Raw genomic sequence first — 22,956 nt, forward strand, 5'->3', positions numbered from 1 at the left:
TTCCCACAGTGCCTCTGCTGCCCATCTGAGAAACAGCAAGAGTGGCCGCCCTGCACAGCTGCTGGTATTTGAGGGAAACTGATGCTTACTGCTTTTGGAGCATCTGGAAGCTAACATAAACCCTGTTTACCCTTGCAGCCAGCCACTCTCCAAGCCCTAGGCCCAGTGTGCCCAGCAGCACTGTACCCACATCAGGTATCAGCCCTGGGACACAGGGAGGAGAGCCCGTTGCCCTTTGGGGTGAATCACAGCTGCCTTTCCTTGCAAGGCCTGTTGCAGCCTAGAACTTAAGCTATTCAGACCCAAGGATCCCTGGACTAGAAATCAAAGATGGTGCGGGGTCAACTAGCATGCTGGGGTGGTGCTGCTCACTCCTGTTGGTGGTTACTGCTAGGGACATGTGTGCATTCCATCCCCGCCTTAGACCACCTGTGGTTACACTGGGAGGTGATACTGGGGGCAGCCTGGAAAGTTTGGTGTGAAATTATGTAAGCAAAAGAGTCTCAGAGTCTGGCCTTCCTGCCAGCCTGAGGCCACAGCCAATTAAACAGTTGTCTCAGGAAACTGGCAGCAGAGCAATGATGACCCAAAACAGCATCCTCAGGGTCATTTGGTGTTGGCTTTTGTAATACACTCGATTTCATCCACTAGACCTTTAGCTTCCAAATTATAATGTTACTGGTTTTTTTTTTAAAGACCCTGATTAGAAAAGCAAAATATACTTTTAAAAAATGCAACTGTGACGTGCCAGATTGAAGGCCCCTCATTTTAGAAAGAGCAGGGCTGAGGTGGAACAGTGGCCCTGGATTATAGGCTTCAAGGTGAGCTGTCCAGACCCTGACCCTGGGCCCAGTGTCCTTTCTATACCTGGAGGAGGTACTACCTGCTCTAGAGCCTCTTCAGGTTCTGTGTCTGCTCTCTAGGGCTCCAAGGCTGGCCTCATGGCCAGCTAAGTCCCTGGAGTCCTAAGGGGAAAGGCCCGTTTGGAACCAAAAGTCAGGAAGTGCTTTCCTTTTGTGGCTTAATTATACACATAGCTCAGGGGCAGTTATTCTCGAGATAGATTCTGGCCTATTAAGGTCCCCAAACCAACTAGCTCCTCAGCTGACACTGAACTGATTTCATTTTTCTTCAGAGTATACAAGGCAGATGTGGGGAGCCATAGACACGGGCATTGCTTGTGGGAGTAGGAATTGCACTTCCATTTCCCACTCAAAGTAGTAAGATCCTATGAGAGGAGATTAAGAATACAGCGATGTGGAAGTGAAGGTTGGTGGTCAGTTGAGGTGGGCTGCGTGCTTCTATCTCCCAAATGCAGCCACTTTTCCCTTTCTGCACCAGTCCCGGCTCTGCATTTTGGGGGTGGTTTTCTGGCCTGCTGGCTGAAATCCTTCAGGATCTGAATACTTGAACGCTTTCCATTCCCAGGAATCTTTTAATGAGAAAGCCCATGTGCACAAAGACTTTCTTTAGGCTTTTTTTTTTTTTTTTTAAGCGAAGAAACAACTGGACAAGTCAGCTGTAAGGAGATGACTGGTACTCTCACTTGATAGAATATTCTGCAGCTAAGTGTTCCTGAGGAGACATACTTAGTGAATATACAAAAAGGATATATTTTTTAATCTGTTAAGATTTATTTTTCAGTTGTTATGGTAAAGGAGATATGGGTGACATTTGAAATCAGTAAGTTTCTATTTGCCGTTTTTTTTTAATCTGCTCTGACAATCCTTTCATCATTAACAGGTAGTATCACTGCTGCACCAGTCATCACAACTCCAGGTTTTGGGTCACTTGATAAAGTTAAATCAAAGACGCAGTTGCCAGATTTTTCCACCACAGCTGAAGAGTCTAAATATTAAAATGTTTAGACCCTGGGCTGAGACCACATCTAGCTCAGAGTTGGAATCATCCTTGCTTCAAAGAAGAACGAGTGAAACTGAGCAGCAGCTAACTAACTACTCATTCAGCTGGCACAGCCTGGGACTGAGCCAACCCAGACAGCTCCTGAAAAGGCTCCTAGCAAAATGGTGGGTTGTTTCCAGTTCTCTAGCTAGAAACTGAAGTCTCAGACGTTAGCCTTGCATTGATGATATAACCATGAACACCTCATTTCTCTCCCTTTTAATTCATTCAACTTTTTTTTCTTAAAGTGTGGTAAGGGGAAATTCAGAGCTACCTGAAGCACAAGGCCTCCCTAGAGGGGACAGCACGCAGGTGTTTAGTCAAACTAAGAAGAGGGGCTCTGGACTGAGCTCACTTTCCAGACTGCTGCCTAGGCCAGCCCTTCACCGGTCACCCTGTGATCCTGTGTAGTACAGCCATGGTCAGATGTAGTCCTGGCAGTGGGGGAGCTCCTTGTGCTTCGGCTCTGTAGTGCTGGTCAGTAAGGGAGGCTCTAAGGCCCAACAGTCTCTGGTTCAGGGATGGTTCACTTTGTGCCAGGTTCTGGGTTAACACTCCCACCAGCAGTTATTCCTTTCAACTGCCCTTGGACGTGTATTATATAATTCACTGCTTTTTAAATGAGAATACTGAGGCACAGCCTCTGTCTCCAGCCTGTTCCCTTGCTGACTCTCAGTGGCAATTATAGCTGCTTAAGGCTCTCTTTGCAACAGCTCTGGGGCCAAGTTATCTGAATGGCCCTCAGCTAAGCCAGTCACCTGCCCTCTGACCCTTACAATAGCCTCTGCATGCAGCCATTGAGCTGTCTGAATGCCGCAGAGGCAGCCCAGGGTCCTGTACCCAGAGGAACACAGGCATCTCATCTGTCCTGTGTGACGATGGTCCCTCAGATGAGGCAGGACTCTGATCCTATCCTCCGTCCTTGTCTTGTAGTCACAGTTGGAAGGGGGGCAGTCACCTTCGGAAGTACAATGGGATGGGAAGAAGAAAAGCAGGATAGGAACAGCATAGCCATGGTGGCCATACTGTAAGTACACCTCACCCAAAGCTTTTCGCAGGCCTCCTTTGTCATCTGTGGTGACGAAGTAAGCCCCAGGTTTGACTCCTGTGGAGATACTGAAACACACTTGCTTCCTTATCTGTACAAGGGGGGGTAGGGAGGTTGCCCTCACTTGTGGGACCCCAAGGAGAAACAAAGGAGGTGGAGAAGTCACATTTCTCTGAGAATACGGGCTGAAGGGCTTTGGGGCTGTTTCAGCCATCCCAGAAAGCACAAGAAGGCTCAAAAGTTCAGGCTTTGAAAAGAAAACCCTAACTAGCTGGTTCCCATTACTAAAGCAAGACATCACACCAGAAATCTTGTAATAGTCTCCCTCCATATAACCTACTTTTCCAGTTAAATCATACCATCTCCAGGTTGATCCTAAGCCCCTCTGGCCAAGTTTCCATAACTCCAAACAGCTGTTTATGAGAGCCTAGAATGAGTCACACAGACATTTCAATTTTTTAATTTTTGTTCACATTCTTTGAGGCATAGCTGTTTCAGCAGGAAGGATACCAAATTTAGGAGGGACACCTGAGAGGGAAGGCAGACCCTCCCCTCCCCAGCTCTTCCACCTCTGCTAGGCTTCAGTGGAAATAGATATTGGCTGAGAACAGTTCATGTTGGCACTGAGGAAGTCGGCCTGCACACCAGGCCTCTCTAGGAGGGTCTCACCTCTACTCCAGCCGGGCCAATTAGCAGCTATCAGGACACTGGGCCAGGCAGGCAGCACAGATCAACTCCTCTTCCCAACTGAGCGGGGAAGGAGCTCTACTAGGGGCCTCTACTGCCCAAATTGAAAAATTGCCTGGCTAGGGGGAAAAGGGCCTTCCCCAGAGGTATGAGGTGGGCAGCACATCAGGCTGAGCACCCACTCCAGGCTGAAGAGAGCTCGACAAGCAAACTTGACCACAGACAATGGAAAACACTAGCCTTTAGGTCAACCAAAAAGCTGCATTCCGCAGGTAACAAACAGGTGACTCCAGCCCCTGAGGGATAGGCAAATACATGGTATTTACCAATTAGTGCCAGAAGCCTTGGGAGCTGGCACCTGAGGAAAGCACTAACCTCAACAGAAAAAATGGAGCTGGCCTTGTTTTGTCACTGAATTCACTGCTGGTGATGATGGACCAAGCTCAAGGTCCTGGGGTCAGGCTCAGAGGGCTGAGGGTGTGTGTGTGAGTGGCTGGTACTCTGGGACACCTGACAGGCAGTCTAGCCACACTCAGGTGACAGCAACCCAAGCTCTCTGAGGTCAAGGTTCCAGTAACTGTCACCTCTACACATGCTAATCCTGTGGGCTTAGGTAATGCACTCTCTTTTATTCTGCCTGAAAAAAAAAAATGCTCTCCAAATCCCTGGAAGGAAGAGTGTGCGGTTGACCAGCATTGGAACACATGCTGGCTGCCCTTTCCTACCCACCTACAGCAGCCCCTCGGGGGCCTGCAGGCCAAGGTACAGTGCATAGCCAATGTCATCAATCTCCTCCTCATGCAGGCCATTGAGGAGGTTCACACCAGGGTTGAAATGGCAGGGTAAGCTGGCCCGCTCCAGGCTGATGATGAGCAGCTCCAAAGCCTGAAGGAAGCGCTCCCCCAAGGCCTCTTCAGCCCATTCTACCTCCTCTTCCCCAAGACGTAGAACTACCTGGGTCAGGTGGCCCCGGCCCAGCCGCCCCAGGGCTGGGTGGCCTTGGCAGACACTACAGAGCAGCAACAGCAGCCGCCGGCGGGTCCCAACATCATGGTTATCCAGAGCCTGTAGCCTGGCGGCCTCTGCTGGGTACAAATCCTGCAGCCAGAGGTTCCCAGCCAGCCCCTCCAGGGGCCAGGCCAAAAGGAGGCGGTCTCCAACACTGGCACCAGTGACCGTGAGAAGCACAGCAACAGTGAGCTCCAGGTGTTCATGCTGCACCTCCAGCAGCAGCTCCTCTGAAGCTACACAGGGCCGGATCAGGCACCCAAGAAGGGTGCCAATAGCTGGCCAATTGACGGAGGCAGCTAGTGCTTTGCGGAACAGTTCCAGTAGGACACGGGAAGAGAGGTAGCCACCCACCAGGAAGCGGTCCCAAGGGCTGCTTCCACGGGGGTGGAACTCAAACTGAGTCCTGCGCACAGCCCAGCAGCGAGGGTCCCTAGCCACAGTGTCCATGCCTGGTACCAGGCTCCACAGGCCTGGCTCCAACACCAGGGGTGCCAGGAGACGCACGTCGTCAGCGGCCCCTGCCTGCAGGCCATCATAGAGCGGCCCCCCAGGCACAAGTGCCCCAAAGGGCAGTTCAGGGAACTTGCTCTTCAAGTAGGCCTGTAGCTCCAGGGCAATGTCTCCGGCCAGCTGTTTAGCCAGAGCCACATGGGACAATGGGATGGTCACATGGTCCCGCTCAAACACCAGCAGTTTCTCCTGGAACGTCAGGCACAATGGTGCTGGGGAGCTAAGCTGAGACGACGGCTGAGGGTCGGCATCTGTGGGCCCCTCTGCAGAGTGAAAGGGCCAGGGAACATGTCAGAAGTCCCTGTGTCGAGCCAAGAGAACTCTACCCAATTACTGTGTGCCAGCCCTGGCCCTCATTTTCCTCACCTGTAAAATGACCATTTGAGAATGTACTTAGCTCAGGTCCTCACTTAAAAAGAACATTTTGATGACAAATTCTCATTGCCCCAAATCCCCAACATTCTGGGGTCAAAACAGCTTCATGCAGTTTCCCCCATCTGAGGCCTCCCGTCATACGGCTTCTGCCCTGCTCCAGTACCATCCCTGAAGTCCACAGGTTCCAGTGGCTGGAGCCTCAGCACCACACAGGAAGTAGGAGGGCAGAGAAACACCACCATAAACATGCAGGGAGCCCGTGTGCTTGGAGAAGCAGAGACTTGCATAGGTCGCAGGGTCAGTCAGTGGCAGGGCCTGGTCACATTTCCTGAATGTGACCACCAAAGGGGTACCCACCCAGGTTAGAGGGGAAGGGGTGCCATTCACCTGGGGCAGAGGGCAAGGGGGCTGGGAGCAGCACAGGCTGGCTGAGGGCAGCAGGTGGGGACTGGGACTGTAGGCGTGGCGTGGCCTTGAGCAGGCTCAGTTCTTTCCAACTGTCCTCCAGGGATGTGGTATCCCCCTTAGTGTCATCTTCGTCCTGAGGGCCGGTGGCCCTATCAATGAGCTGCAGGCAGAGTGACATATCAGAACATCCAAAGCCTGGGGAACCATGGCAAAGCCCTGGGGCAAAGCAAACCAGGTTCCTCACCCCATGACCCATGACCCCATTGTAGGCTTCAGCCCTGTCATCCTCCTCTGGGAGCCCCAGGTGTAACTGGTCCAGCGTGGCCTTACCCTCTTCACAGCCAGGGTGGCAATACCCAGCACGGCAGCCCCGCCCATGCCCAGTACCAGGCGGGCATTGGCCAGGAGGAAGTCCACAGCACTGCCCAGCATGTCGTCGTCATGCCGTTTCTTCTGTTTCTGGGAAAACTCTGCCATGTCTGTCTGCCTATAAGAGAGTCAGGGTGTAGGGAACAAAGTGTGGGGCAGGCAGGCTAGCAATGGGGCAGGCGTGGGTAGGCACTCTGGCTGCTATCATGCTGGGGTTGCGAGTCAAGCCCATGTGGGGGATTCCTGAAAGTTTCAAGAGAAAGGGACCACTCGAAGGGTTTCTGGTGAGGAGATAGGGAACTGCCTGAGCCCCTTTCCCTAAACCTGCAAATAACCTACCTATCCCCTGGACAGGATGGCTCACACAGAAAGGCCCTGCAGCAGGTCAGAGAGGGGGGCCAATCTCCCCAGCCCTACCCTCCAGGACTCCTGACATCACCAAAGACCCAAAAGGGGGATTTCATCATCACCCCAATTTTAGAAACAGGCTGCTGAATAGTGGATACTTGGACCCACAACTGTAAAGCCTCTAGACTCTCGTCTATCCCTGGAGTCCGCTCAGTTCCCCAGCCTTATGATCAAGCTCTAGAGGCTGACTCGCCTTGGCTCTTAATCAGGGCTAGGCACAGCAAGAAGAAACAAGGTCTGGCGAAAACCACAACTTGAGGTCCTAGAGAGCCCGCCCTAAAGGGCCTCTCAGACCTTTAGGGGACCTCGGTATGGCCAGTTACCCCCAAATCTCAACAGGGTAGCCCCTAGAAGCATAGCTATCAAGTCAAAGGACAGTGAGATGGCCCAGGCTGCCGGGGGTGGGACAAGATGGATGGGGGATGGAGGATGTCAATAGGTAAATGCCAGTTAATGCCAAAGGCCCCACTGTCAAGACAGCTGGCAAGGTAACTCTAAACACAAAGACTCCAAACAGAGCACTGGCCCAATGCCTGTGGACAGGGGCCTCTCTAGGCCACTTGGGACAATGGTGTGTATGTGGGAGCTGTCCTCAGCTGTGGGGAGCCCAAGTAACAGAGAAGGTAAACTGAGGGCCTGAAGCTCCAGCTATGTGCTCACCTGTAAAGTGGCACAGGCAGCAAGGAGAAAGGGTTAAAAGTGAGGAGCCCAGAACAGTGAGGATGGGTGGGGCCCAGCACTTGGGAAGTAGAGGAAGAGACACTCTCCCAGGACCCCATCCGCCAAGCCCCAGCCTCAGGTTCTTCTAGAGGGACTCTTCCCCTCAAGCCGTGAGAGCTGAGGGGGTGTGTGATCAAGGGAGCAAGCTCAGGGGACTAGGCATAAGTGTCTCACTGAAAGCGCCTAAGCAGATGACCCTGAGCTCAGAGCCAGCTGGGGCACCAAGGACTTCAGCCCTCTCTGCCAGGCTGTGAGTGCCAGATGTCCAGATTCCTGGAACAGCTGAAGCCTGAAGCACTTAAGGACTCAGCCCCAACACCCGCCCCTCATTTGCCCAAACTAAAAATAGGCACTTGGGCCTGGATTGGTCAAAGGCAGCCCAGCAGCCAGTTTGTTCCCTCATAGATTATCAGTACCGTCACCGGCCTCCTCCCCTAGGACCAGCAATACAGAGTGCAAACTAAAGCGCTTTCAACAACCCCCACCTGTCTTAACCTGGGATTCAGCCCAACCCCTAGGGGGATCACGCTGGCCCCAACCCGGAGCACTCCAACTCCAGGCAGGGAGAAAGGGTGTGCATGGTTAAAAATAACCCGACTCTGTGCATTCGGGCCCCAAGGACCCCTGGGATGTCGCCTGTCCTTCTTCTCCTCCAACAAACCTAGGGCCGGGCTGAGCGGGCCGCACAGCAGCCCCTAAGAGACTGTGAAGGCCCCGTTCACAGGAGAAGGAACCGAGGCCCTGAGAAACTCACTGAAGTACCCAAGGCGGAATTCGAACTCCGGCCTGGGGGCCCAAAGCCATTCCCTCCCTCCCTGGCCCAGACCGCGAGCTCTGGCGGAGGCCACGCCCCCGACTTGCGTCGGGGGCACCCTCAATGCCGGGGCCTAGGTGATGAGGGCCGCCCTACCGCGCTCCGGACGTACCCGCGTCGCTGGTTCAGCGCGCCGACCCGCACCCCGCACCCGCTCGGGAATGGAATGTGAAAGACCTGAGAACCGAACGCTGAGGCCCAGAACGCACGCAGACGACGAGGGCCTACCTCCAATCGAAGCGCTCAAGGCCCGCGCCCTTGTTCCAAAATACTTCGTGGTTTAGCCAATAGTGGCCAGGCCACGCCCCCTAACCAGGTTGCGCGCTCCCTCGGGGCGGGACTTTTCGACGCACCCCGAATTTAAAGGCGCAGAAATGAGTTCCCATCCCGTAGTCCAGTTGTGTAGTGGCAGTTTGCGGAATGAGCCGACACCTGGAGCCCATCGTAAAGTGTGTGCGCTTGTTATGTATGTGAGCCTCTATTGTGCAGAAAGCTATCTGGGCCCGCGTTCTTTCCAGGGGCTGGGTAGACAGGCGGTAGCTGGCCCAGAGGCCTGAAGGTCTGACCCTTTTGATTGACTCTGCGAGAGTGTCTTGGTGGCCTCGTTAATATCTGTTGGCCCATTGGGCACACAGCGTGACTCAGGGGCCTACCCTTGCCTCCTGCTCTGTGTGACCTTGTGTGGGCCACTTCTTGACCAGGGCCTCAGTTTTCTCTCCTGTGAAATAGGAACACCAGACATCCTCCACCCCTGTGAATGATTGGTTGTGCATATAACTTGTTGTTCATTCGGCATTTATTTATTGGGGGCCTACTATGTGCCGGCCAGGGAGGGCGAGAAGCAGATAAATGGACAGGGGGTGGTGACTCCAATTGAAAATCATAACGCCATTTATTGAGCGACTGCTGTATGCCATGAGCTACACCTGCGTTTGTTCACTTGTTTCTGGCAACAACCTTAGGAAGCTTCCACAGATGAGGAAACAGGCCAGGAGCAGGCCTAGGATTGCCCAGAGCTTTAGGACCCAAGGGCGTAGGCTCCTACTACCAATGGTAGCCACGCAGGGCCTGGCTGGCGGATAGAAACTCCCTGGGCCGCTGCGCTCCCGGGCCTGGGTCCAGGATCTCTTTCCGGCCACGGCCAACTTCAGCTACTGCAGTGCAGGAGACAGGTGTTGCAGAGCCTGTGACAAACCCCCTGCTCTGGGAGTCAGGGACTTAGCTTGTAGGTTATGAAGTCTCCTGCGCGAGCACACGGGACGCCCGGACTCCTCGAGTCCCCTCCAGTCCTTGAACAGACGGGGAAACTGAGGTCCGGAGAGGCCTAATGCCCCCAAGGGAGAATGCCAGTGCTCCCCTCAATGTGTCTGGAGGCGCCCAGGCTGGGGTGGCGCGGCCGGGACTCCGCCTTCGCGCCGGGCGGGGGCGGGTTAAAGGGGCGGGGTCGGCAATGGCCCAGCCCGTGGCTCTCCCGGCCGCCCCCCCGCCGCCCGCGCTTGGCCCGGCCCGGCAGCGAGAACGGCGCCATGGAGGCCACCGGGGTGCTGCCGTTCGTGCGCGGCGTGGATCTCAGTGGCAACGACTTCAAGGTGAGCTGACCTGGCGGTGGGCCGGGCTCTCCTCCAGGCTGTTTCTTCCGCTCCGGCCTGTGCCGGTCTCCGCTTCCTGGCCCGCCCGCCTCCGGGCCCAGTGCCACTCGGGACTGCAAACGGGGTCGGGTGGGGCTCTCCCGGGCCTCGAGTCCCCCGCCTCGAATTCCCAAGGCCTCTGCTCAGTGCCCGCATGGGAAGACCGGGCCGGCGCGGACGTGTGGGCTCGAAGTCACACCAGGGCGTGGGCCGGGAGCCCCCACCCCTTGTCTTGGTGTCTTGGCCCCGCCCCGACCGGAGAGTAGGGCGGGAGTCATTGAGTACTGCTGCTGTCCCCGCAGCCCCCCTTCCCCGACCCACTGAGGTCACACGCCCAAGCCAGGCCCTGACTCACTACCGCGCTGCCGGCTGTCTTGGGGCGGGTCTATAGCTCATCACTGCCACTGCCCTGCCCCCGCCATCCTGTGTGGTCTTGGGCAAGTCACTTCCCCTCTCAGAGCCTCTGTCTTCTCATCCAGTGTAGGAGCTTAAAAGTAGTCCTCTTGGAAACATGGATTAGTTGGTATGGAGAGCGTGTGAGGAGTGCAAAGCCCTGGGTGGCGGTGGTCTGAGCGGCTGCTGGACTTATAGACCAGGGCCATATAGAGCCTGAGCCCAGCCTTCCAGCCAGTTGGTGAGTGAGGTGGTTCTAGAGTCAAGGATGAGGTGAGCAGTGAAGTGACCAGAGGAGGCAAGGCAGGAGTGAAGGTGAGAGTTGGCCTGGTACTAAGAGGGTCAGCCCAGGCTTCAGGGTGGGTGAGTGGGCAGATGCAAACTGGAGTCAGCTTAGTGTCAGCCTGAGTCTACAGAGTCTGGGAGACCAGGCTTTGGCTATGGTCAGGGGTTAGACCAGGGCTGTGGAGGCAGACAGGTTCTGCCTGCATTTACCCACAGGTGCACACACGTTTGACGCCATGCACAAGTGACTACATCATCTTCTCAGCCTCCTTCCCAACCATCCTCACCTGGTATCTCCAAGTGTTCTCCCAGACTGGGAGTCTGAGTCACTGGTGGGGAATGTGGCTTCAGGGGGAAGGGAGGGGACATCAGCCAAGGGCACTGAAGGCACGTGCTACCCCAGGCTCCCTGCCACAAGGGCTGGAGGTACTGAGGTGGGCATTCAAATGTGGGAAATGAATGGATAAACGAATGAATGAGACAGTACCTGTGAAGGGTGGGGAGCTAGGGCCTTGCACTGGAAGTTTGGACCTTGCCACAGATGGCTTGTATATTGATGGAACGGTGGGGGCACAGATGGAACAGAGGCTCAGCGAGTATCCCCATCCCAGGTGACCTAAGCAGGTCCTGGAAATCTGGGCAAAGGCATTTGAGCCAAGCTAACCACACAGCTGGATGCTGGGGTAGCACCTGAAACAAGCCAGTTTCATCCTGACCCTCCTGGGGCTCAGAATCCAGCAAGACAGATTTAGGCCAGCAGCCATCCTGATAATCAGTTGGTCCTCACAATACTTTTGTCATGAGGGAGCTTTTATTAGCCCTATTTTATGGATGAGGAACTTGAGGCACAGAGTGGCAAAGTGACTTGTCCGGGGTCACACAGCTGGTGAGAGAGTTGGCTCTGTTGCTCCCCCAAAGGCTTACATGGGCAGCTGGAGCCATAGAGGGTGGTATAGCAGGGACATTCCTCTCCCAGACCAGCCTCACCATGACATACTCCACAGGGAGGCTACTTCCCTGAGAATGTTAAAGCCATGACCAGTCTGCGATGGCTGAAGCTGAACCGCACTGGCCTCTGCTACCTGCCGGAGGAGTTGGCCTCCCTACAGAAGCTGGTAAGGGGCTTCAGCAGACAGGGTGGGTCTCTGTGGATGGGGATAGGTCGGGTGGGGCAGAGCCTGTGCAGAAGGCAGATGACATAGAAGATGTTGATAGCCATGAGCAGAGCTGGCAGAGACAGAGAGAGCACCCTATCCTGTGAGGTATACAAGAAGGCCAGGTCTGTGAGAGAGGGAGGCTGCAGAGGTGGACTGGGCCTCTCTTGTTGAGGGCCACCTTGGATGGTGCAAGATTGTGGTGGCAGATGGGGACTCTATATAGACACCCTGCTTACTCCACTGAACCTCTACTCTCTTCTCTCGGCCCAGGAGCACTTGTCTGTGAGCCACAACAACCTGACCACACTTCATGGAGAGCTGTCGAGCCTGCCATCACTTCGGGTGAGGGCTGCTGGAGGCCACCAAACTTGGAGTTGGGGACTGGAGTCCAGCCAGAGATATGAGGGCAGGGCCAGATCCCAAGCTGGGCTAGCACCTCTGCCCATCCCTGTGTCGGACTCAAAGGCTTGTTCCTAAGGGAAGCTTGAGGATATAATAATGCCCTGTGTTAAGTAACCTATGGGGGAAACAAAGTAAGAAATCCAGAGTCTCACCTTTTTTTTTTTAACAACTACAATAACAACTGTTAGTGGCTAAAACCCAACTATTTTATGTGGGTTTTTTCTTATAATTCTGACTTCTACCATGTTCACAGCTGAGGACACTTGGCCACAGAGGCAAGTCACTTGCCAGAGGTTACACAGCCAGGCAGTGGTAGAGCTGGGTTAAGGTGGGTTTAGCCAGGAGCGGAGGTGGTCAGGGTGGCTTGCTCATCCTTCTGCTCTTTACGGAGCCTCTGACACTCCAGACCATCAGGCTCCTGGCCAGACCCTCTAGGCCTTGGCAAAGGTCATTTCCATTCACGGGTGGAGCCCTGAGATGTTAAGGGCACAGCCTCTGGATACAGGCTGCCTGAATTTACATCAGCTCTGCCACTTCCTGGGTGTATGACCTTGGACTAGTCCACTTTCTGGGCAGGAGGGAGGGGGGTGGGGTTCAGTGGGAGACCGCTGTGAAGCAGCATGGCACCACACAGACATAAGGGCCGAAGGAGAGGCAGCAGCCTCCCTGTGCCCTGCTGTTACTTGCCATCATGGCACTATTCCCTGGCCTGTTCTCTCTCCCCCTTAAACTTTCTACAGGTCTGTAGTATGAGAAGGTTTCAGCCCTAAGGGGAGAGAAAACAGACTTGCTCAGCCCGTATCTGATTTCTTTGGGCCAACCTTCTCCCTCTGCTCTAGAAGCCCGTGACTCAGAGCTACACCCCTATCTTGCCCTCTGGAATTGAGATGAGTTTCCCTGAGGACCTTGTGCTGGGCTCTAGGGCACATTTGAGCTGGGCTTTGAGGTGTGAATAGGAGCTCACAGGGAGGCTAGGAAGAGCTTGCCAAGTAGAGGGACTATGAGTAAAGACCAAGGTGGAAGAGCATTCAGACCTGGCCTCCAGTGAACTTCCTGAGGAGGTGTTTCTCCCTCATCTCTCTGCTTCTCCTGGAGGAAGAAGCCAGGAGTCATAGACTCCCATGGTTTATCCCCAGGCCATCGTGGCTCGAGCCAACAGCCTGAAGAATTCTGGAGTCCCTGATGACATCTTCAAGCTGGATGATCTCTCAGTCCTGGTCAGTGGTTACCCACCCACTCTGATGGTCCCTGGGGCCATTGTTATCCTATTTTACATACAGAGAAACAGGGGCTTAGAGTAAGCAGTGCCTTGCCCAAGGTTACTCAGATCTTTAACTTAGGCACCCTTCTTCCCAGGGCCCTGCTGTCTTCTTTTGGCCCTAAAACCCTCTCATCTACTCCCCTCAGTGCCCTGGCTGATCCCCCAGCCTGGCAGAGGACTGGCAAGGTGGGACCAATGCCGACACCCCTGACCTTGTCTCACCCCTCCTACTCAGGACTTGAGCTACAACCAGCTGACAGAGTGCCCGCGGGAGCTGGAGAATGCCAAGAACATGCTGGTGTTGAACCTCAGCCACAACAGGTGCCTGTCAGGCCGGGTAGGGGAACTGGGCAGGGCCACAACACAGTGGGGAGCAGGCAGGTCCTGGAGGTGGGCATGTGGCACTGACTGGGCAGCCCCTGCCTGCCTCACTCCCTCTCTCCGTCCCTCCTGCCCACAGCATCGACACCATTCCCAACCAACTCTTCATCAACCTCACTGACCTGCTGTACCTGGACCTCAGCGAGAACTGCCTGGAAAGCTTGCCTCCACAGATGCGCCGCCTGGTGCACCTACAGACACTCGTGCTCAACGGGAACCCACTGTTACATGCACAGCTCCGGTTGGCACCGCTCAGGCCACACCCTTCCAGAACTCACCCCTGGAGAATCTGGCCTGGTCCCTCAGCTCCCCAGTGACCCTGGCCCTTCCCACTTTGGGTTCGGTGTGGGCTGTGCCCCGCGGCCAGGCCCCATCTCAATCCCCTGTCCCTTTCACTCCACCGCACAGCCTGTTTGGCCTTGTCCCCTCAGACTCTCTTGGCCCCATGCTTTTAGCCCTGTGCCTGGCCTGACCACCTGCGTCTCCCTGCAGGCAGCTCCCAGCTCTGACAGCCTTGCAGACCCTGCACCTGAGGAACACCCAGCGCACCCAGGGCAACCTCCCCACCAGCCTGGAGGGCCTGAGCAACCTTGCAGGTTGGCAATCCCCTTGGTGACCCCTTGGGCTCTGGTCCCCTCAGGTCCCTATGGAGGAAGGGATTGAACCTCACTTCTCTGACCACCTCCCAGAAGGGAAGGATATGGTTATATAATCATCCCCGTCATTATGACGACTAGTAGTAACACCAAGTTATGAGCACCGACTTCATGTTTAGACCCACTGGTGCAAGGAAGTTTCTCCAAATGGAGCAATGGAGGCTCTAAGAGGTTAAGTCAGTTGCTGAAATTCACAGAGCCTCGAGGTGGTAGAGCTGGGGTTCAAACTAGGACTGGTTGCTGGCTGTGTGGGCCCTGGCTGATGTGCCCCACCCTGTGCCCTAGATGTGGACCTTTCCTGCAACGACCTGACACGGGTTCCTGAGTGCCTGTACACCCTCCCCAGCCTGCGCCGCGTGAACCTCAGCAGCAACCAGATCACGGAGCTATCCCTGTGCATCGACCAGTGGGTGCATGTGGAGACCTTGAACCTGTCCCGCAATCAGCTCACCTCACTGCCTGTGCGTCCCGGCCTGGGGAGGAGTACGGGAAGGATGCTGTGCCACCATGGCTGCTACCCCTAACTCCTGCCCCTGCCTGCTTCCCCTCCAGTCGGCCATTTGCAAGCTGACCAAGCTGAAGAAGCTATACCTGAACTCTAACAAACTGGACTTTGATGGGCTGCCCTCAGGCATTGGCAAGCTGGCCTGCTTGGAGGAGTTCATGGCTGCCAACAATAACCTGGAGCTGATTCCTGAAAGCCTCTGCAGGTGTTGGGGCAAGGCTGGGCAAGTGGGGCAGGGGGATCACAGCATTGAAAACCCCAGAATCAGAGCGGGAACCCACCTTGTGGTCTTTGTGCATCATACAAAATAGATGGGTTAATTTGGCTTCACGAATAAAGACCCCATAGTCCTGTGCCAGCAACCCTAATCTGGGTTCCCCAGAGCACTCGTTGGGAGGACACCGATAGGGACAAGGCCAGAGGCATTGCTGTGTGAGTTGCAGACACAATGCTGCTTCCATGCCCTTCTGGAGGCCACAATGTCCACTAGTGTGGTCTCCTGGCTCTCAGAAATTCTTCAGGCAGAGAATAGAGAACTGCTGCCCCCAGCAGCTTCCAGAGTAATTTGAGGACAGAACATGTTTTTTGGTGCCCTCTTGTTTGTACCCAGGGGCCCTTAATCTGCACAAGTCCACTTGGGAAAGTCGTGCTCCATCAAAGTCAAAAAAGAACTTCCCAGTCACTTAGCTGTGAGGAGACTCCGGTTCCCTGTGCTCCAGCGTTCCCTCCCTCTCCACATGTTAAAGCCCACTGGTTTCTTAACTAGGTGGGCAGCTCAGTCCCCTGGCCCTACTTGTCTCCCTTCTCCCAGGACTGGAAGCTTCCCTGCCCCGCTTTTATCTCCCTGAGGCCCTGGCTCTGTCTTCACAGGTGCACAAAGCTGAGGAAACTCGTCCTGAACAAAAACCGCCTGGTGACCCTCCCAGAGGCCATCCACTTCCTGACGGAGATAGAGGTCAGGGCAAGCCCTGGCCAGCGCTGAAAGTTGGGTGGGGTTTGAGGTTGAAGTTGGTGGCGAGGGCAGAGGTACAGACAGAGCTTCAGGAAAGACCAAGTTCAAAAGTGTTACTAGAGTGAAGAGAATCCAGCAGAGGCCTCCTGGAGGGGTGGCCAGTGCTAGGGTGCTTTTGGGAAGAAAGTAAGCCACATCCCTGTATCCATATGCTAGACAGCATCATTTAAGTCCCACCGCCAGCCCACAGGGTCACATTTCACAGAAGGAAAAACTAAAGCTCACAATGGGCAGCCACAGAGTTGGGATGAGAACCCAGACCCCTGACCCCAGCCCTGGACCTCTCAGGCCTGCAAAGAGCAAGAAACTGGGTTTGGTGTGGCTAGGAGGTAAGACTCAGGCTCAGCACCACCTCTGCTCAACCCATGAAACAGGTCCTGGATGTGCGGGAGAACCCCAGCCTGGTCATGCCTCCCAAGCCTGCTGACCGCACTGCCGAGTGGTACAACATTGACTTCTCACTGCAGAACCAGCTACAGCTGGCAGGTGCCTCTCCTGCCACAGTGGCTGCGGCAGCAGCTGGTAAGCAGGGGACAGTCTGGCCTGAGAGTTGGGGGTTCTTTTCTGATGCTTTACTTAATCCATCCATAAGCTGGGTGAGACACTGCTCTTTAGACCCTGGTGGATGGGGATGGCTCCTGGTTTGCTGGATACCCCAGGGGGCAGGCCCAGCTAGAGCTCTGCTGTTTGCCCCTCCCCTAAGCAGGGGGTGGGCCCAAGGACCCCCTGGCTCGGAAGATGCGGCTACGGAGGCGCAAAGACTCAGCCCAGGATGACCAAGCCAAGCAGGTGCTGAAGGGCATGTCAGACGTGGCCCAGGAGAAGAATAAAAAGCAGGAGGTAAGTTAGGCCAGTGATTGGGACAGGACAGGTAGCCCTAGGCTCTGCTCAAGACAGACTGTGAGACAGGTCAAGAGAGGGAGGGGGCCCTGGGCAAAGGCCCCGAGGTGGGTGGTAAGTAGAGAGACCAACCTGAGTCACAGAGTCAACCCAAGCATTGTTACTGTGACTCCAGGAGAGTACTGACACCCGAGCCCCCAGGGGCAAGGTGCGGCGCTGGGACCAGGGCCTGGAGAAGCCTCGCCTCGACTACTCAGAGTTCTTCACAGAGGATGTGGGCCAACTGCCTGGCCTGACCATTTGGCAGATCGAGAACTTTGTGCCTGTGCTGGTGGAGGAAGCCTTACATGGCAAGTTCTATGAAGCTGACTGCTACATCGTGCTCAAGGTGAGAGTCAGTACACCGTTAGGAGCTACATGAACCCCCAGTGACCTCATCTTAGATAACTCAGAATCCCCAATCTCACAATTTTGTTCACTGAGGCAAGGTAGGGGGGTAAGGTTTTGCCAATAAGGCCAGGTAGACATGGCCCAGGCAGAAGTGTGGGTGGTGCACCTGTCCTGGGGCTAAGGAACCTCTCCCCATCAGAGCAGCCTCTCTGGCGTGAGCTGGGAAGCCAGGACTGTCCAGTGAGGGCTGACATGGTTGTCTTCCAGACCTTTCTGGATGACAGCGGCTCTCTGAACTGGGAGATCTACTACTGGATCGGTGGGGAGGCCACACTCGACAAGAAGGCTTGCTCTGCTATCCACGCGGTGAACCTGCGCAACTACCTGGGTGCGGAGTGCCGCACTGTGCGGGAGGAGATGGGAGATGAGAGCGAGGAGTTCTTGCAGGTACCAGTGGGCTGGAGGGGCCTTCAGGAGGGGTAGGATTGCAGGGGTGGGATTGGAGGGACCGGGCAAGGATGGTGGGTTTGGTTAATGGGAGGGGGCAGGAAACTAAGACCAAAGATTTTTGGGTTGGGACTTAAAGCAGAGAGGGCAGGGACAAATAGGGTGAGGTCAGGGGAGGCAGACGAGGCCAAAGATCAGTGGATACCTGAAGAGAGATGGGAATCTGGGACCAGTAGCAGTTAGTGGGCAGGGCCACAAGCTGAGCACCAAGGAGGCAGGGCTAAGATTGAGACTGAGTCCAGTGAGCAGGGTTAGTGAGCTGAGCTGGTCCACCTGCCAGCTGGTTACGTGTAGACAAGGCCATACACATTAGATTTTACTGATTGACCCAACTTTGCCCTCCATAAACCTGCTTGCTTCTGTACCATGATTTGCGCATATCTGAACATGCTGTGTATATCCAAACTGGCACAAGAGTGAACACATTACTATTTTTGTCTATCTTAACACTCCAATACGTGTCTATTTATAGATAGATCTTATTCTTCCTTTTTAACTTTATCGTGGGTTTGTAGCACCTGAGGCACCTGTACACAAGGGGAACAGGGGCAGCTCAGTGATGGACTGCACTCTCACACAGGTGTTTGACAACGACATCGCCTACATCGAGGGTGGAACAGCCAGTGGCTTCTACACTGTGGAGGACACACACTATGTCACCAGGTGAGGGGGTGTGCGGATGAGTGACACTGACCTGGAATCAGCTGGGAAGGATTGAGGGAAGGGTATTAAGAGGTAAATTGGTCCCTTAGCGCCCCCTCCAAGCCACTTTTGCTCCGGCCCCCAGGATGTACCGCGTGTATGGGAAAAAGAACATCAAACTGGAGCCTGTGCCACTCAAGGGGGCCTCTCTGGACCCGAGGTGAGTCCTCATGATGTGAGGTGGGGGTGCTTGACCCTGAACCTCCTCCCCACCAGTGAGGGGCAGATGTGGGCTCTAGAAGAAGCGGCCTTCCAGCAGTCCTTTTAACTCCTGTCCCACAAAGCTTAGCAGGACCAGCAAGGGGGTAAAACCCCAGGGGTGTGGTTGGGGCCTGGGGGCAGTCATTGTCTATACCCATCACAGCCCCTCCTGCCCTTTCTGTCCAGGTTTGTTTTCCTGCTGGACCAAGGGCTGGACATCTACGTGTGGCGGGGGGCCCAGGCCACACTGAGTGGCACTACCAAGGCCAGGTACAAAGACTATACCCTGCTCAAACAGGGTTTTGTGCAAAGAAAAATTGTCACCTGAGAAGGGGTATGGGCCTTACTGAGGACTTTGCACCTTCGCTTAGGCTCTTTGCAGAAAAAATTAACAAAAACGAGCGGAAAGGGAAGGCAGAGATCACACTGCTGGTGCAAGGCCAAGAGCCCCCAGAGTTCTGGGAGGCACTGGGTGGTGAGCCCTCCGAGATCAAGAAGCATGTGCCTGATGATTTCTGGCCACCCCAGCCTAAGCTATATAAGGTGAGTTTTAGTGCAGGGCTGGCCTGACTTTACCAGTGGTCAAGTTGGGAGAGTGGGCCGTGCACCACTGTGGTGACTGTGGTCTCCATCTGGACTTTGGTGTGGAGAGGGTGCCACCTTCTGGACAGGGAATAGCCTGAGTAAAGGTCTGGAGGTTCGCTCTGAGTCAAGCCATGAGAACAGTGTTTTGGGTGTGTGGTTCCTGGAAGGTGGGGCTGGAGGTGGAGGCCAGAGTGCCAGGGTGCCAGGCTTGAGAAGCTGGCCTTAATTCTGTAGGTGACAATAAACCATGGAGGATTGTGAGCAGGAAAAAAAGGACAAGTTAGAGAATTAGAAATGACAGCACTGGGGGAGGATAGGCAGGAAAGCACCATTTAAAAGCCGCCTACTGATAGGATATCCTTAAAATGACCTTGGGGAGGAGGAGGAAACTAAAGCCCAGAGAGGAAGAGGCAGTGGACCTGACTGTACACAGCAAGGCTGGGCAAGGCTCCAAACTAGGGGCTGTTGTGGCTGGGGCTCTTGTCTCCAGATCTTGCCCTTGTTACGTTCACCTTTCTCCTGCCAGGTGGGCCTGGGTCTGGGTTACCTGGAGCTGCCACAGATCAACTACAAGCTGTCTGTGGAACATAAGACGCGACCCAAGGTGGAACTGATGCCGGGGATGCGGCTGGTGAGACACACAGGAAGTGAGGGGAGGAGGCTGGGCTCCCTCACCGAAGGCCTGGCACCAGTTGACCTCTGTCCTTTGGCTCCGCAGCTGCAGAGCCTACTGGACACGCGATGCGTGTACATCCTGGACTGTTGGTCTGATGTGTTCATCTGGCTTGGGCGCAAGTCGCCGCGCCTGGTGCGTGCTGCAGCCCTCAAGTTGGGCCAGGAGCTGTGCGGGATGCTACACCGGCCACGCCACGCCACGGTCAGCCGCAGCCTTGAGGGCACTGAGGCACAGGTGTGCAGTGCAGCCCAGCTGTGCAGGCCATGCCCCTGATCTTGCGGACTGGTTCAAGCCCTGACTCTGTGGATCTGCTACCACCCTACAGAGCTGGGCCCAAGCCCACCACTTTCACACTGATGCCTAGGCCCTGACCTTTCTGTAATTCGCTCTTCCTGCTCTGGTTCCTAGTTCCTGCCCTCACAGGGATGTGCCTGCATTCTGACCTCCTACCCCAACCTTAACCGGGCAGACCCCCACTCCAGCTCCTGTTTTCTCCCCCTTGGCAGGTGTTCAAAGCCAAGTTCAAAAACTGGGATGACGTGCTGACGGTGGACTACACGCGCAATGCAGAAGCCGTGCTGCAGGGCTCAGGACTCACCGGGAAGGTGAAGCGCGATGCCGAGAAGAAAGATCAGATGAAAGCTGACCTCACTGCACTGTTCCTGCCCCGGCAGCCGCCCATGGCGCTAGCTGAGGTGGGGGCGAGGCCTGGGACAGGGCAAGGCTGGGAGTACTTGGCCTGAGCTGACAGCCTTGCGGCCTGTCCTGGGAGGAGCTCTGTGTCCCTTGTCACTGAGGAGGGGCCAGCCCCAGCCCACCAGAAACCTTCACATGCAGGCCGAGCAGCTGATGGAGGAGTGGAATGAGGACCTGGATGGCATGGAGGGCTTCGTGCTCGAGGGTAAGAAGTTCGCGCGGCTGCCTGAGGAAGAGTTTGGCCACTTCTACACACAGGACTGCTACGTCTTCCTCTGCAGGTGCCGTCTCAGCACACCTCCTTTGGCAGGCCCCTACCCTGGTGCTTGGGGGGCCCCTGCTTACTGCCCTCTGACCCTGTAGATACTGGGTCCCTGTGGAATACGAGGAAGAAGAGAAGAAAGAGAAAGAGGAGGAAAAGGCTGGGGCTGAGGGCAAAGAAGGTGAAGAGGCAGCCACCGAAGCGGAGGAGAAACAGCCCGAGGAGGACTTCCAATGCATCGTGTACTTCTGGCAGGGCCGTGAAGCCTCCAACATGGGCTGGCTCACCTTCACCTTCAGCCTGCAAAAGAAGTTCGAGAGCCTCTTCCCGGGCAAGCTAGAGGTGCGCCTGCCACGCTCTCCTCCCCCGCATCTTGCTCAGAACCATACCCCCAAAGCCTTTGGATGGGGTGCTACTCAAAACACTTCCATACCCATAGGTGGTGCGAATGACGCAGCAGCAAGAGAACCCCAAGTTCCTGTCCCATTTCAAGAGAAAATTCATCATCCACCGGGGCAAGAGGAAGGTGGCCCAGGGCACCCTGCAGCCAAGCCTCTACCAGATTCGAACCAATGGCAGCGCCCTCTGCACTCGGTGCCTGGCTAGGGGAGGAGCACAGGTGGGCAGGTGAGGTCACTGAGCTACCCTGATTCCTTGCTGACACTCCTCTCCCCCAGGTGCATCCAGATCAACACCGACTCCAGCCTCCTCAACTCCGAGTTCTGCTTCATCCTCAAGGTAGCATCATGGATGTGACCAGGACTATGGGTCTGGGTCGGGGGTTGTAGGCTTGACCTGACCTGAACCCGCTGCGTACTCCCCAGGTTCCCTTTGAGAGTGAGGACAACCAGGGCATCGTGTACGCATGGGTGGGCCGGGCATCAGACCCTGATGAGGCCAAGCTGGCAGAGGATATACTGAACACCATGTTTGATACCTCCTACAGCAAGCAGGTGACCACGGTGGGCTGTGGGCAGGTAACTGAGCAAGGGCAGACAGGGGCCCTGGGCTGGACCAATCTTTTTCCCACAGGTCATCAATGAAGGTGAGGAGCCTGAGAACTTTTTCTGGGTGGGCATCGGGGCACAGAAGCCTTACGACGATGATGCTGAATACATGAAGCACACTCGGCTCTTCCGGTGAGGCCGGGCGCAGACCCCTGTCCCAGCTTCTGCCCGAGTCCCGGCACTACTGCTTATGACTTTAGCCTCTCCCTGACCCCTAACCCCCAGGTGCTCCAACGAGAAGGGCTACTTTGCAGTGACGGAAAAATGCTCTGACTTTTGCCAAGATGACCTGGCAGATGATGACATCATGTTGTTAGACAATGGCCAAGAGGTGAGACCCCCACTGACCCTACCCATTCAAGGAGCCCACCCATTTGCAAATGGGAATTCTGAGGCCAGAAGACAGGGGAGTTCTTGAGTCCCTCATGAGACCACCTCCCCTGCCGTCCCCACAGGTCTATATGTGGGTAGGGACCCAGACAAGCCAGGTGGAGATCAAGCTGAGTCTGAAGGCCTGCCAGGTGAGCTGTGTAGAGGGGAGGGCCGAGGCTGCCCCTAGTGATCTGAAAGGCCTGAGGCTCACACACGTCCTGCTCACCAGGTGTACATCCAGCACATGCGCGCCAAAGAGCACGAGCACCCCCGCCGCCTGCGCCTTGTCCGTAAGGGTAATGAGCAGCATGCCTTCACCCGATGTTTCCACGCCTGGAGCACCTTCCGCAAGGCCCTGGCCTAGGGCGCCCATTATCAGCCTGCACTGTCCCAGTCGAAAACCCAAGCTCTGGGTGAGGGAGAGGAAAAGCCTCTGTCCATCCACCACCTGCCAGCAGAGGCTGTATGCAGGTGGCAGCCCCTGCCCCAGTCACCCTCCAGTGCCACGGTCCCCAGCAGCACAGCCCAAGCAGTACCAATGGGGGTAACCCTGACTGGTGCCCACAGAGGTCTGGAAAATTAGACTCTTGGTATGAGCTCACGTGTAACACCCCTCTTCCCCTGCCAGGGATAAAGCAGATGTGGTTATCCTTTTGAGATATTAAATGCTTTTATTTTCAATATTAAAAATCAGTATTTTTAATATTAAAACAACACTAAATTTAACAAAACAACAGAAAAATCCCAAAGATACAATCGATTGACAGAAAAACCCATAGTGACCAC

General features: G+C 55.3%; 2 protein-coding genes across 8 annotated transcripts; one reads left to right on the top strand and one right to left on the bottom strand.

The window, feature by feature from the left end:
* Window positions 1–1,612: 1,612 nt before the first annotated feature.
* MIEF2 (mitochondrial elongation factor 2) lies at window positions 1,613–9,696 on the bottom strand. 3 transcript variants are annotated; one of them, XM_011359058.2, is made up of 4 exons: window positions 8,481–9,696; window positions 6,272–6,428; window positions 5,921–6,101; window positions 1,613–5,421 (listed from the first exon to the last, which is right to left on the bottom strand). In XM_011359058.2, the coding sequence occupies exons 2-4, from the start codon at window positions 6,416–6,418 to the stop codon at window positions 4,367–4,369; spliced, it is 1,383 nt and encodes a 460-aa protein (XP_011357360.1). In that variant the 5' UTR covers window positions 6,419–6,428; window positions 8,481–9,696; the 3' UTR covers window positions 1,613–4,366. The 3 variants fall into 3 exon arrangements, with proteins under 3 accessions (XP_011357360.1, XP_011357361.1, XP_011357362.1); XM_011359059.2 differs by lacking the exon at window positions 8,481–9,696 and adding an exon at window positions 8,365–8,475; XM_011359060.2 differs by lacking the exon at window positions 8,481–9,696 and adding an exon at window positions 8,349–8,474.
* FLII (FLII, actin remodeling protein) lies at window positions 9,690–22,860 on the top strand. 5 transcript variants are annotated; one of them, XM_011359061.2, is made up of 30 exons: window positions 9,690–9,841; window positions 11,563–11,673; window positions 11,986–12,057; window positions 13,254–13,334; window positions 13,614–13,699; window positions 13,839–14,000; window positions 14,252–14,355; window positions 14,701–14,876; window positions 14,968–15,125; window positions 15,791–15,875; window positions 16,307–16,454; window positions 16,636–16,772; window positions 16,948–17,160; window positions 17,430–17,609; window positions 18,250–18,332; window positions 18,457–18,531; window positions 18,759–18,842; window positions 18,944–19,115; window positions 19,684–19,788; window positions 19,876–20,067; window positions 20,340–20,528; window positions 20,671–20,810; window positions 20,893–21,133; window positions 21,231–21,385; window positions 21,469–21,529; window positions 21,616–21,744; window positions 21,824–21,930; window positions 22,024–22,129; window positions 22,254–22,319; window positions 22,400–22,860. In XM_011359061.2, the coding sequence occupies exons 1-30, from the start codon at window positions 9,779–9,781 to the stop codon at window positions 22,532–22,534; spliced, it is 3,816 nt and encodes a 1,271-aa protein (XP_011357363.1). In that variant the 5' UTR covers window positions 9,690–9,778; the 3' UTR covers window positions 22,535–22,860. The 5 variants fall into 5 exon arrangements, with proteins under 5 accessions (XP_011357363.1, XP_011357364.1, XP_011357366.1 ...); XM_011359062.2 differs by having other exon boundaries at window positions 16,639–16,772; XM_011359064.2 differs by having other exon boundaries at window positions 9,709–9,841; window positions 11,535–11,673.
* The last annotated feature ends 96 nt before the right edge of the window (window positions 22,861–22,956 follow it).

This window comes from Pteropus vampyrus, unplaced genomic scaffold (assembly GCF_000151845.1).
Source record: "Pteropus vampyrus isolate Shadow unplaced genomic scaffold, Pvam_2.0 Scaffold44, whole genome shotgun sequence".
Lineage (NCBI taxonomy): Eukaryota > Metazoa > Chordata > Mammalia > Chiroptera > Pteropodidae > Pteropus > Pteropus vampyrus.